This window comes from Prunus mume, linkage group LG2, assembly GCF_029339155.1.
Source record: "Prunus mume cultivar Tortuosa linkage group LG2, ASM2933915v1, whole genome shotgun sequence".
NCBI lineage: Eukaryota > Viridiplantae > Streptophyta > Magnoliopsida > Rosales > Rosaceae > Prunus > Prunus mume.
Window position 1 is genome coordinate 28,481,606 of NC_142699.1, and position 13,695 is coordinate 28,495,300.

The 13,695-nt window shown below is 36.0% G+C and overlaps 1 protein-coding gene across 4 annotated transcripts; it reads left to right on the forward strand.

The window, feature by feature from the left end:
• On the forward strand, positions 1-7,898 carry CKL10 (casein kinase I-like 10). Of its 4 annotated transcripts, none has more exons than XM_008226116.2 (14): positions 1-854; positions 993-1,033; positions 1,798-1,867; positions 1,971-2,119; positions 2,189-2,284; positions 3,667-3,737; positions 5,091-5,152; positions 5,259-5,322; positions 5,427-5,511; positions 6,174-6,300; positions 6,439-6,512; positions 6,625-6,688; positions 7,019-7,152; positions 7,281-7,898. In XM_008226116.2, exons 1-14 carry the CDS (start codon positions 779-781, stop codon positions 7,557-7,559), a joined length of 1,392 nt encoding a protein of 463 aa, XP_008224338.1. In that variant the 5' UTR covers positions 1-778; the 3' UTR covers positions 7,560-7,898. The 4 variants fall into 4 exon arrangements, with proteins under 4 accessions (XP_008224338.1, XP_016647464.1, XP_008224339.1 ...); XM_016791978.2 differs by having other exon boundaries at positions 6-854; positions 7,022-7,152; XM_008226117.3 differs by having other exon boundaries at positions 6-854; positions 6,628-6,688.
• The last annotated feature ends 5,797 nt before the right edge of the window (positions 7,899-13,695 follow it).

The window sequence follows — 13,695 nt, forward strand, 5'->3', positions numbered from 1 at the left end:
ATATCGTGTCATATACCCAGCTTTTCCTTAACATCAATCATCCACTCTCATCCATCTTTCCCTTGTTTTCTCTTCCCTTCTTCCTCTCTCCCCTCTCTATCAACCCAATATTCCTTTTCTCAGACCGTCCAAATTTTCACCAGAAAATCAAAACTTTCCTAGAAAACCCAAAACCCCTTATCCTCAACCCAGATCCAAAGATCCCCTCCAATCCTAACATCACTTTCTTTCTTACCAAAATTCATATTTGTTCCTTTTTGGGCCGTGAAAATCTCAAGCGGTAGATTCCTTTTCGACTTCAAAGTCCCATCCATTCTTTTCCCACGCTGAAATTTTTTCCATTTTACATGAAAATAATTACGCAGCGAAGAAACCCTTTCTCCACATTCTTGCCCTCATCTCCTTTCCCGAGAAAAATGCCTTTTTGATGACCCCAAAATTTTGTTCTGGCTCCACTGTTTAGTGGGTTTCCTTTAGATTTTCAAATCTTGTATCAGTTTTGTGTGTACTATACTATAGGTTTGAGCATTCTTTTTGCAAGCTTGATATGCTAGAGTAAGAATTTCTGGACATTCCATCCATGCTGAAATTTGGTGGATCTGAGATTGCATAGAAACAATTAACTCAGCAGTGGATTAGGAGTTTGACTCGGATTGCTGATGAGCTATTTGAGCAGTGGGAAACGATTGGGATCATAGTTTAGAGTGGATTGGGTTCTAATTTAAGGAGGTGAAGTGGGGTTTTGTGCTTATTGTGTTTTTGATTGGGAATTCAGATCATGGAGCATGTTATTGGTGGAAAGTTCAAGCTAGGACGTAAGATCGGTAGCGGATCCTTTGGAGAACTTTATTTGGGTATGCAATTTATGTGACCGTTTTCTTGTTTGGTGCAAAAGTTTTGTTATTTTAGTGGCATTGCTTGCTTTTTTCATTTTTTTAACTGCTGGCTTTGGTTTTGATGTTTGACGATAATGTTGGTTTGGTTTGTCTCAGGCATTAATGTACAAACTGGAGAGGAGGTGGCTGTCAAGCTGGTATGTCTGGAACCTTCATTAATCTTAGTTTTAAACGAAAAGTTGTGGGGAAATTTTGTTATTTAAATGGATGGTATTGAGCTCTTATATGTTGAAAACTACGATCGGTATTATTATGTTTCATAATGTAATTGGTTGAATTTGTCTTTGATTTGAGGTTGTGAATACCAAAAGCCATTGATTATACAAGCAAGTGGATATGACACTTGTAGCTCCATCTGGAATTGGTTGTTTCTATTAAGAATCTGAATACAGTTAGCATTCATATAGTTGCATTAGCATTTTGCGTACCCACCTTTACTTATGAGTAAATATGCATGTAAGTGCAGAACAGATTCAATACGTGCTGTTTTAAATTCAAGAAATTATAATCACATGTATTTGTAAATACCCTCTATAGTGGCTAGAGTATTTTTGTTGTGAGTGGTTTGTGATAACGTTGCACAATTTGTGATCGTAATTTAGTATGTGATTGAGTATTACAACACTGAAGGTTATCCATGCTGGTGGAAGTAGTTGACAGATATTCAAGACAGTGGAGAGATGGGAGGAGCTAGTGGAGATGCTTTTTATGAGTGTGCATAGAATTTTGTTTGGTTTAAGTTTACCAAAGGTTAAGAAACAAATTGGGCCCCACTATGTGATTGGCTTGAAATTGAAGGTTTAGATGCTCTATGGTTTAGATGGTTCTCTTTAGTAGTTAAAATCCACCTTGCACAAGACAGAGTACTTCAATCTAAACATTTTTGTTTTTGCTCCCTCAGGAATCCGTGAAGACAAAACACCCTCAGCTTCATTATGAGTCAAAGTTGTACATGCTTCTTCAAGGAGGAAGTGGGTTACTCTATAGTGTTTTTTTTCCTTTTCTTTTCTTTTGTAATGTGAATATTTATTTTCAAAGGCCAAACTAAACTTATGTATTTTGCAATGCATTTAGCGGGTGTACCCCATCTTAAATGGTTCGGAGTTGAAGGTGAATACAATGTCATGGTTATTGACCTTCTTGGGCCAAGCCTAGAAGACTTGTTCAACTATTGCAATCGGAAGTTCTCTTTGAAGACAGTTTTGATGCTTGCAGATCAATTAGTAAGTTATCAAATTACTTATGTCGTTAACTTGGGTGCCATGCTTATGCTCCCTTGTTATTTTCTGTAGATAAACAGAGTTGAGTACATGCATTCACGGGGATTTCTTCACCGTGATATAAAGCCTGACAACTTTTTAATGGGTCTGGGACGCAAAGCTAATCAGGTACATTTAGTCTCTAGGGTGATTCTTTTTCTAAGGGTCATCACTGTTTTTCATGCACGCATTGGAATTTTTTCGCATGAATACAGATGCATTGTGAATCCTTCATTTCTACTTAAGATTCTTTGTGGTCACTTCCATCTGAATTCTTGGATGTTTGGGACTGAATGTCATGAGAAATAATCTTAATACCTATGTTTGGGACTGAATGTCATGAGAAATAATCTTAATACCTATAAAGCCTAAAATAGGCCCATGCAAGAGTATGTGTCATGGGCATTGTTGCAGGCATGATGATTATTGTATAGATGTATCAATTTGCAAGTTCTTCTACTTTCACTCTCCCTTTTAACTTTTTGTACCACAAAATATTATTATTTAAACTCTCAAGCTCAACCCTTTAAATTATTTTCTTCACTTCCCACGGATATTTATGAATTGTTTAAGTTGTCTTTTGTTGAGTTCATTAAGACTTGATGCAACTCTAGTGAACTTTCAGTGTTTCTGAGTTGAGGGCTTGTAGAAGGTGCAATAATTTAAGAGACATGATTATATATTTTTAAGCTCAAGGTTATCATATTACAGTTAATTTGATGAAATGAAAGAGTCAATTAAGTGAAAATGTATCTGGCGATCAATAGTTGATTTTTATGACTTGATGTCTATGCACTGTGACAAATATGTTATTTGGGCATCACAAATTACACTATAAACTCCTGTTTCCACAAGGTCGCAGCTGATTTACAGGGATCTGTACCATTTTTATGACAAAAATGTCCTTGGTGCATTATGGTAAATTGATAGAAAGCTTGAAGCTCACTTGAGTAGTGGAGGAAAACATAATTCACACCAGTTCCTTCTAAAAACAACATAAATAGATATGCTTGGAAGGATAAACAGTGTATATTTAAAATGTTGAAAACAATCAAGTTAGAACAATTACCTCCCATTTATCGTACTGTGATGGAGAACTGCCTTTTGTTTGCTTTAATCTCTACTGCTTCTTTCTTAGAACACTGTCATGCATCTGACATGTCCTGTCAGTATCTTTGATGAGGCTTATCTTTTCCCTAACCACTCTGGATTGTTGTGGGGATACAATTACTGACCCATATCACAACTACAATGTATTTATACATTGTCTGCACTTTCTATAAAATCTGTTGTTTTTAGTATTGCTATATCACATTTATATGTTTCTTTTTCCCTTTTCATGATGGCTCAAACTTAGGAAGTGAAACTCCTCTAATCTTACTATTGCTTTCATGTAGCTTAATCATCTTGCCAAGATCAAATGAAACTGAGTGCAGTACTAAATTAACTATTCACTATGGCCTCCCAACAGGCATTGAACATTTCTTTGCTCTATTTTGTTTCTGATGCAGGTATATATCATTGATTATGGCCTTGCAAAAAAGTATAGAGATCTTCAAACGCACAAGCACATACCATACAGGTATCAAATATAATGAATTATTTTGTAGTATTTTAGTTTCTCGTGGCTTCCCTTGTTTCTACTGTATCTTGCTCCCTTGATGTTCAACACCATGTTGTAGTTTTGGTGGCTGAGGCATAGCCCAATTGGTAGCCACACATCTTATCTAAAAAGGAGGGCCTAAGTTCATATTCCCCCTCGTTTATTTTAACTGGTAAAAGGCTAGCTTTGAACTGTTGAAGCTTTCTTATATTAAAGGTTATTGGTTACACTTGCATCCAGTGTTTAAAATGATGAGCAACTCATCTTGGGTTTCAACTGAACCAACAAAGGGACCCTTTCCTGACATCTCAGAGATATGACCTGAGATGCTGGTAAGTTAGAGATCGGTGCAAATCTGAGGCAAAAATCCTCATTTCCTTGATAGACTCCCAAAAACCCACTGAATGTCGGTAATATCGATCAAAATTTATGGGTATTTTGTTCTTTAAAATAGGGTAACTGGGAGCCAAAACAAGAATTGGGCTGAAACTGAAGATTGGGATGGTGACAACTTGGAAACCGAGACAAACATAACAATAACTCTGAAACAAGCTTTAACTTCATTTTATTTATTTATTTTTATTTTTATGTTCTTTTTAAGCCAGAGTGAAAATGGGAGTAAATCAGGTGGCGAGATAGCAAGACTTGAGAAAATTGTAAACTGAGAGTGTTCTCTCTCTCTCTCTCTCTCTCTCTCTCTCTCTTGTTGGTTTGGACCACTTGGGTATATTAGAAATATCCATAAAAACTATGAGAGGTTCTGAATTTTGTAGTTGTCAGTTGAATCATCTGGTTTGGTTTAAGATGATTATCCTTTAATTTCAGACTTTATGAATTATTAACAATTCCCTTGTTATTGATAATTATGTTATTTGAACCAAAACAAATTGTCAATGACTGACAATTATTGAACTTTGGTTCAATTCTACATCTTCTTATGTCCTTATATTCAGGGATTACATCTATCATTTAACTGAGCATCATAACTAATTAAATGACTTGAGTAGGAGCTTGAACATTGGACCAAAAATACAGATTAAAAAGGTTGTTATGGTAGGTTATTAGCTCACGTGTATTACTGAACACAAAAATGGCATTACAATTATATTACAAGTTTTAATTTCTTACTTAAATTTTCAACAATAGGCATCTTAATGTTCATATGTTTTACAATGCTGCTATCCTTGCTGTGTTTTTATGCATCTGATGATCAAACTGTTGGGGAGAGAATTTTATGTAACCTCCTATGACTATCAAAACCTGTTCTTTTGCTTTTCTTTTTGTTTTGTTATTTTTAATGACCCAAAGTTCTTGTTGTGGCATTTCTGACAGGGAAAACAAGAATCTGACAGGAACAGCTCGCTATGCAAGTGTTAACACTCACCTTGGTGTTGGTTGGTCACCTTAAACTTATTGGAGTTGATGTTTTAGGATGAGTTTGTTTCCTGGAATTACCAATCATTTACATATTATTAATTGTGATACTAATTTTATTTGCAGAGCAAAGCAGAAGGGATGATCTTGAATCTCTTGGTTATGTGCTTATGTATTTTCTGAGGGGGAGGTTGTATTTTTGTCTGAAATGCCTAAATTACCAGTATATTTTGTTTATTCACGTCTTCGAGTTCATTCACATGTTTAACATGGTTGTATTATTATCTGTTTCAGCCTTCCCTGGCAGGGCTTGAAAGCAGGTACTAAAAAGCAGAAATATGACAAGATCAGTGAAAAGAAGATGCTTACTCCAATTGAGGTATCATGGCTTGCTCTCTCTGTGGTGTATACCAAGACACTATATTCTCTAATGACTTCTTATACCATGTTTGGTACGAATGAAGGAGTACAGTAATAATAGATAGGGAAGGATAGAAGGATAGTAAATGGAGAGGATAGCTCATCGTTTGCTCTCTGTGTAGTGTATACCAATACAATGAATTCTCTAGTGACATTTCATACAATGTTTGGTACGAAGGAAGGAGAATAAGATTAATAGATAGGGAAGGATAGAAGGATAGTAAATGGAGAGGATGGCGGGGAGTGCATTTTACCCTCAAGTTTGGTATACTGGCATTTTATGTAGAAGGGATGGAGCTTTTCTTTTTTACCCCAAAACCTGAAAGCAGACCAACCAAAAAAACCTTAATGAGGGTAAAACAGTACAACTGCAAGTTTACAGCTTGTAGCAGTCAATGCCTTTATTTATTCCAACTTGGGGGAAGCATTAAAATGGCTGGCTGCATTTTGCTTTCACCTTTCCTCTACCTTATGAGAGACCACTTATCTTTTCTTTCCCTTTTCATTCCACTCGTTTCTTTCTTTTGCACAATCCTATTTCATGCCTCATTCTGTGATCTTGTTCGATTTTTTATTGACGGTTTACTGAATGTATATGAATTACTGATATTTTACTTACAGGTTCTCTGCAAATCATATCCATCAGAATTCACGTCATACTTCCATTACTGCCGATCATTACGCTTTGAAGATAAACCAGATTATTCATACCTGAAGAGGCTTTTCCGGGACCTTTTTATTCGAGAAGGTTAGCTTGTAGGCTCTTTAAGCCCAAATTTTAATGTGTATGTCATGAATGCATTATTCTTTAACCTTCATGATGAATCTAATTGGCAGCTCTTAAAAAATGTTGAACTTATTGGTCTACTGATTGTACTTGGTGCAGGATATCAATTTGACTATGTATTTGATTGGACTATATTGAAGTATCCACAAATTGGCTCCAGTTCTAGATCACGAGTCAGTACTTAATTTGTTGGGGATTTTCTATGTAAAGAAGAAAAAATAAATCTTCAGTTTTCTGTGTGTTTGGGCAATGATTCTTACTTTATCTGAATGTGTTTTCTTCTAGCAGTCAAGTGCAAAACCAGCTTTAAACCCTGGACCATCTGCAGAAAGAACAGAAAGGCCTTCAGGTTTGTTATTTTCTCAAGCAAGGCTTGAATGCATCGGTTTTTAAACATTTATATGCTGATATAGATTTTTACAATTTCTTTAATATGGGTCATGGATCGGGATTCTTAAGTACGGCTTTTGCTTTTGCTTTTGATTTCTATTTTCATTTTTCAAGTGCTGGGTCTATCTGTTTATTTGTGTTCCCCTAAGTATTCACATAGCAGTGGGTCTATTGGACTTTGTTTAATTCAATGGATATTTTTAACATTTCATTTTAGTTCATGTTTGGTATGGAGAAGGCGAATAAGGCTTTACTACTGTTTTAGTAAGATATATTTTTATGTTTTTAGCAGTGGCACAAGATTTTCGAGATAGATTCTCAGGTGCAGTTGAGGCATTTTCTAGAAGGAATAGTTCTGGTCATGGTTATGGTGATCACTCGAGACATAGACTGACTGATGATGCGCCGTCGTCCAAAGATGTGGTGAGTGTTTCCAACATTCTCATGCCTATTGTTTGTAAGCTGGTTTATGTCTTGTATTATGTCTTCAAATGATTTAAATGCTTATTATTTCCTTAATGGAGCCTAATGCAGTTGCATGTTTCTTGCAGCAACCTGATTCGGAAAGGGCTCGTAGTTCATCTAGAAATGGCAGTACCTCAAAGAGGCCTGTCATATCAAGCAGCCGGCCAAGCTCCTCCGGTGAGCCTAGCGAAAGTAGGTCAAGCCGGCTAGTCTCAAGTAGTGGTCGCTTGTCCACCGCCCAAAGGATTCAACCTGGGTATGATTCCAAAACATCTTTCACCCGAACTGCAGCCGCAAGAGGCGGCCGTGATGATACGCTTCGGAGCTTTGAACTCCTTTCAATCGGCACGGGAAAGAGGAAATGAAGCCTGATCCATCTGATAAAATGCTTGTGTCAAGATTCCTTATGTAGTATCTATCAAAGATGTCAGCACTATAATGGTTTTACAAAGTTACTCTGTATATGTGTATCCATTGTTGGGTTCATTCACAGTTGAAAAGCTCAATGAAGTTTCACCTTAGAACTATCCCTGTTTCACCATCTTCATGGATTCTTGCCATTCTGATGCATCGGAGACTCACCCAAGAAAGAGATTTAACCATCTCACTTCAGGGAGTTGTCTATATATTTGAGATACTGGTAGCTGTAATAAATACGTCTTTCGTGATTTTTCTTCACCAGAAGATAATGACTTTGCTTAAAATACGTGCCTTGAGCTGCTTCATGTGCATTATTTTATGATCTATGTTTGTTTGTTTGTTCCCCCTTCCCCATTGTTTATTATCTAAATGGAAAACCGGGTGCAATTTTTGAAACATGGCTTTTTGTCCACTTCGCATGGAATTGGAAAAGTTTGCTTCTGTATCTTTCTTGCTATATTTGGTTTAGCTGTCATTCATGTTAAATTTCCCTTGTGCTTAGCAGTTAGTCGTAAGTAAATGAGAAAAAGTCACGCACCAGAATGTAGATAATTGAGTAATCGCACTCTGTTACTAATTAGCTATTGATTTGATGTTGATTTGATGATATTTTTCTTCCCAATGCTAAATCAGGTTTATAAGCTTGAATTCCCTTTCTCCCATTGATAAAAGGTACACCACACACGTCACAACATTAAAAAGGAGAGAATAAGAATCTATCCGTTATCATTCGGCCCCATAGTTCGTACGTAGAATTAGTATAAAAAGGTGTCTCTAGTTATCTCCTTTGAATGATGGATGCTATATGCTAGTTTAGTTCAATGGTTCCTAAATCTATCCACTAGTTATATTTTAGGCAAAATGACACTTTTGGTTCTTGTGATTTACCACTTTTATTACAAAGGTTCTTGTGATTTTAATTTGCTTTTATTTTTGCCCTTGTGATTTTCAATTTAAGCAATTTAAGGACAATCTCCTATTTATGTTAAATTAGAGTAACTGCCATTACTTGTTCAAGGGCATTTCGGGTCCCAAAACAGAGGCTGCAAAAAACAAGAAAGGAGAAAGAAAAGGACACTGATCCCCAGACCCTTGAGCAATGGCTCCTCAAACCATCACCATACCCGTAACGCCCGAATCGTCGTCGCCCTAGTCCCATGCGCTGCCTTCCTCTTCGACCTCGTCGGCTAGTCGGTGATCGCAACCCTAGGCTTCATGGTCTCCTACATCATCGACATCCTCATCTTCAAGTATGTTGCCTTCTTCGGCGTCTGGCTCTCCCTCGTCTTCTTCAGCTACTTCCTACTTGCCACTTTCACCTCCTTACCCCTCACAACCCTTGCCGCCCTCCTCTATGCTGAGACAAATTTCCTCATTGGCGTCTAGGTCTCACTCTAGTTTAAGTGGATTCAAATCAAGAACTTCAGATCATTCTCGTTCTCCTCTTCGCCGCCTCCTCCCTCTGCACCTGAGCCCACCATCTTTACCATCCTACCTTAGCCACCAACTTCCCCTTGCTTGGGCCCACGATTCCCAACCTTTATTTTTGGACTAAAATGTCCTTCAATAAGAAACAACAATTACTCTAATTTGACAGAAATTGGATATTTTCATTGATTTGCTTAATTGAAAACCAAAGGGATAAGAATGATCAGGGACTTTAGTGGTAAAAATGTTAAACCACAAGGATCATAAGTGACTTTTTGCCTATATACTTAGGCCCCATTTGGAATTGTCTTTTTTTTATTGTTGCCAAAAACCTGCTTCACTTTAAAGTTAAGCAGTCTAAGGTATTTAGTAAAAATAAAATATCCTCAGTATTTTTAAAAAATGGCATTTTGATAGCAGCTTTTAAAAGCAGCATCTAGGTTGCTTTTCAAGGTGCTTTCAAAAGAAACAGAGATGAGCCTTTAATGAATTTTTTTTTTCAATTCCCATAATAGCGTCATTAATTTTTATAAATGACATCGTTTACCACCTCCAACCCTACCACCGCCTTTATCATCTGTTTGGGCCTAAAAAGAATTCACACGTCAGCCCACTTCTCACAGAGAAGCCAGGAATAAGGAAACAGAAGACTGGGCTTTGATTCCAAAAAGAGAAGGCCTAATCCACATCAGAAGCCCACGTCTTTTATGAAATGGCAGATTTGTAAAAATGTCAAAATTAGATGGCAATCGACACTAAAGCATATCGATAAAAACTAAAAGAAGAATTGGATTGGGCCCAGCTTCTAAATGCTCACCATGGATCACAAAGCCCAGAGTACAAAGTCAGCAGACTTTTGAAAGTCTATTCTCAGAAAAACTCACGTGATTACTTGACTTGAAAAAGTCAACAATTTCAACTATCACAGAGAAACTAGCAGATAATTAATGAAGGCAGGTATAAAAAGAAGACGTCTCTGAATATCTGCAGACAAAAGATCGAAATCCCTTTCTATATAATTCTACATTAGGACATGCATTATTTCCAAGGGATAAGCAGACTATATTTTCTAAAAAGATAAGTAGGGTGCAGGTAGTTGTTAATCTGGAAAATCAAACCAACCATCACGGCATATTGAACTCTTACAAAGATAAATCATAGGGCAAAAGAGATTAGGTTTTTCTTTCAAAAAGCAGAGAAGTGATCAATATAAAGAACTGACTGTTGATGGTTTTTCTCTGCCAAAATAGATAACTTCCATTTTTCTTTGCATTTCAAATAAAAGATCTTTCTTTTGGAAAATCTGCCACCCATTATTAAAAGATTAGAAGCTTTACTCTAGCATTTTCTATAAATATGAGAGGAGGTGAACAAATCAGACAACCAAAAAATCAATCAAAAAACCAAAAACTCAAAATGATCACTTGATCTCAAAAACCTTCAAAACACTGAAGCAACCAATAGCTCATTGAGCCACAAGAAACAAGTTAGCTACAATCCAGAATCTCTAACTTCAGTTCAGTTTTAGAGAAATAGTCATTCAAAGCGAGATTTTTCTTGTTACAAATTTGGTTCAGTATAAGCCAAATCAAGCAGAGTTTGGGCTTTACAAATATGAAAACTTCAACAAATTTATGGAGAGCCTTGATCAAGCAGAACAGGTACTATAGTGTAGTTCCAGCTCAGTAATCATCAAATCCAACCACTTCGCCCCTTCCGATGAAGATGTCCCAATTCTGCCCGTTCAAAAAGCCTTCCAGGGCTTGAAATAAATTAAAGCTCTGCCAAACTCGAATGTTGGTATCGATTTACAGCTAAAACTTGACAGTTGAAGGTGTTGATAGTCCAGTCCAACACAGACATATCCAATCCAGCCTGGATAAGAAGCATTTATCCAGGCAGAAATTGAAGTCTAGCCCTCTTTTTGTCTTTTTAGAGTTGGTCTTCCATTTTGAGCTTTGTAAAAGGCAATTCTGCCTAAAACAGTCCACTTTCTTATTATTTATTCTAGCCAAAACTACCAGTTTTTGTACTGTGAAAAATTGTGAAGTCCTCACCAGTCTAAGGCAAGAAAATAACTTACTTAAGAGATATTCCTCACCCAAATTCACAATCACTTGTTTAGAAATCGGTAACTTGGGGTGCAAGTTATCTATTTTTAAGAAGTCTGCTAGAATTTTCATTGCTAGCAGTGGTACGCTTGCACACTAAAGAAAGTTGACTTGTTGACCAGTCAATGGTTTTTGAGACAACGAAGAACTTTACCCTACCATCACATAAACAAATATAAAACGGCTGAACATCATCACTACCACCACCACCACCTCCACCTATTTCACCACCACCTTCATCTCCACCTTCACCTCCACAACCACCACCACCTTCACCTCCACCTCCACCTCCACAACCATCACCACCACCTCCTCCTCCATGTTCACCTCCACCTTTTCGTCACCACCACCACCACCACACATGATTAGCACATAACACATTATGTTTATTTTAATAATTATTTACAGTTTCAATAGTTTTATATAAAAATTTACCAAATAGTTTGGACACTCTTTTTTATACTAACCTCACTTTAAAAATATTGTTTATCAAACATGAAAATGCTTTTCTTTACATCTTATTATTTTCAAAGGACAACATAAGTTGTTTTTTTAAAAAAGTGACAGCAATCCCAAATTGACTTTTAATTCCTGAATTCGTTTTTCATTAGGTCATATATTCCAAATAACTTAATATGTTTCATATTAAAGAGGATTGCTAATTAGGGTGGCAACGGTTCGTTTTGGTTCAATTTAAGGCTTAAATCATAAATCAAATCAACCATATATGTTGGTAATGATTTGGCAAAACCGTAACTAATATAATTGGTTTAGGTCGGTCGAATTTATCGAGATTCTCGATTTGGTTTGGTGGGTATTCGATTTTTAATCCACACTCATTTTCAAATTATTTTTATTGTTTTAAAGCCCAAAATTAATAGGCCGAAACACCTATATTTTGGTCCTTAGGTTTTAAAATGCTAATTTGCAATGCAACTTTTATACATATTTTTTTTCAACTTCCAAATCAACCTAATGACAATGTACTAGCATTGTCAATTCCAATAAAACAATAAATTAAAAAAAAGACTAATTTTCAATTAAACTATAGTACTCAGTAATATAAATAAACAATTGTCCCTCTCAAAAAACAAAATAAAAAACAATTTCCATATTGGTAGTTTGGCTTTTTTTAGTACAAATGCTAACAAGTCGTGTTTTTTGTCTTCATATAAATTGACACGACACGACTTGTTAAGTTAACAGATAAAAAATACTAGATACAACATGACTGTTAAAATAACGAATGACACGACATGGCACTACCTGTTTCACTATTTAATTTTTTTTAATTTTTTAAAAATCAACCATAGAAGAAGAGTTGGGGGAGGGAAGAAGGAAGAGAAGAAAGAAGGAGAAAAGACATAAAATAAGCTATATAAAATTACAAAACTACCCATACTCTTAACGGATATTCGTGAATTCACAAAACGTGACTCGTTTAACGGGTGGCTAATAGGTCAATCTGTTTTCAACATGACCCATTAAGCCCTGACTTGAATACTAATTTTTTCCCATAAGAAATCGTGTCGTGCTAACGGGCGTGTACAATATTGCAAAGTCTATGGTATGACCAATCAGTACATTTGTCACCGTCAGAGTTTAGTTGTAATTCCTGTACCTTCCTTACATAGGTGCTCAAATAATGAAGTGGCTACATTTTTAATTAAAGAGGTAACCTTTCTTGGCCGAAGCAATTAATTATCTACTAAATTAGCCATATGCATTTTGCATAATTACAGTGCCATAGTGTGTTATGACAACTCCCTTGCCCGCACGAGATAAACGCAACTCGCAAAATTAATTCAAGTTTAATTACATTGCTTTAGATGTGTGCTAATAATTATCCAGGTGTGTGCTAATAACTATCCATGGATATGGTTACATATATATTATGACAAATCAAGTCTTTCTTTTCATATATGGAAGGATATCCTATATGAGAATACAGGCAATGCACACATTGTTTTCCTTCCTGAAAAGGATATAGTTGAAAATTTAGCAGCAGAGGAAAAGGAAGGTCATTGAAAATTTTGAATAAATTACCAGAAGTGAAAGAAAATAAATATTATAATGAGATGGCAGGAAAAATAAAAGATGACAGAAAAATTATAATCAAATTAAGAATTAATTTATTTTCTATTGTCTTTGTAATTTCTTTAATGCAATATCTAGAAATTAATGCATTCTTCTGGCCTAGCCCATAGATTTCTTAATAAAAACACTAGCATCTTTTCTATATCTTCGTTGCCTCTCATTCATTAACCTTCCTTTTTGAGCACAACACTAGGGTTTTGTTTTGGTAACAAATTCATGAGCACCATATGAGTCAAAGTTTTTTCCTGAAAAATGCATTAACTTTCTGAATAGACAACAAAATCCAATTTGGCAATCATGAATGAGTTGCATGCAACTACAAAGTAACACACTTTTTAGAAATGGGAATGAAAACCACCTATAAATTCCTTTATGCTCCAAGGCTATTTGTGCACCCCATCATTCCTAGTTTGCCTTGAGGCTCCAAACAAAAAACAAAAAAACC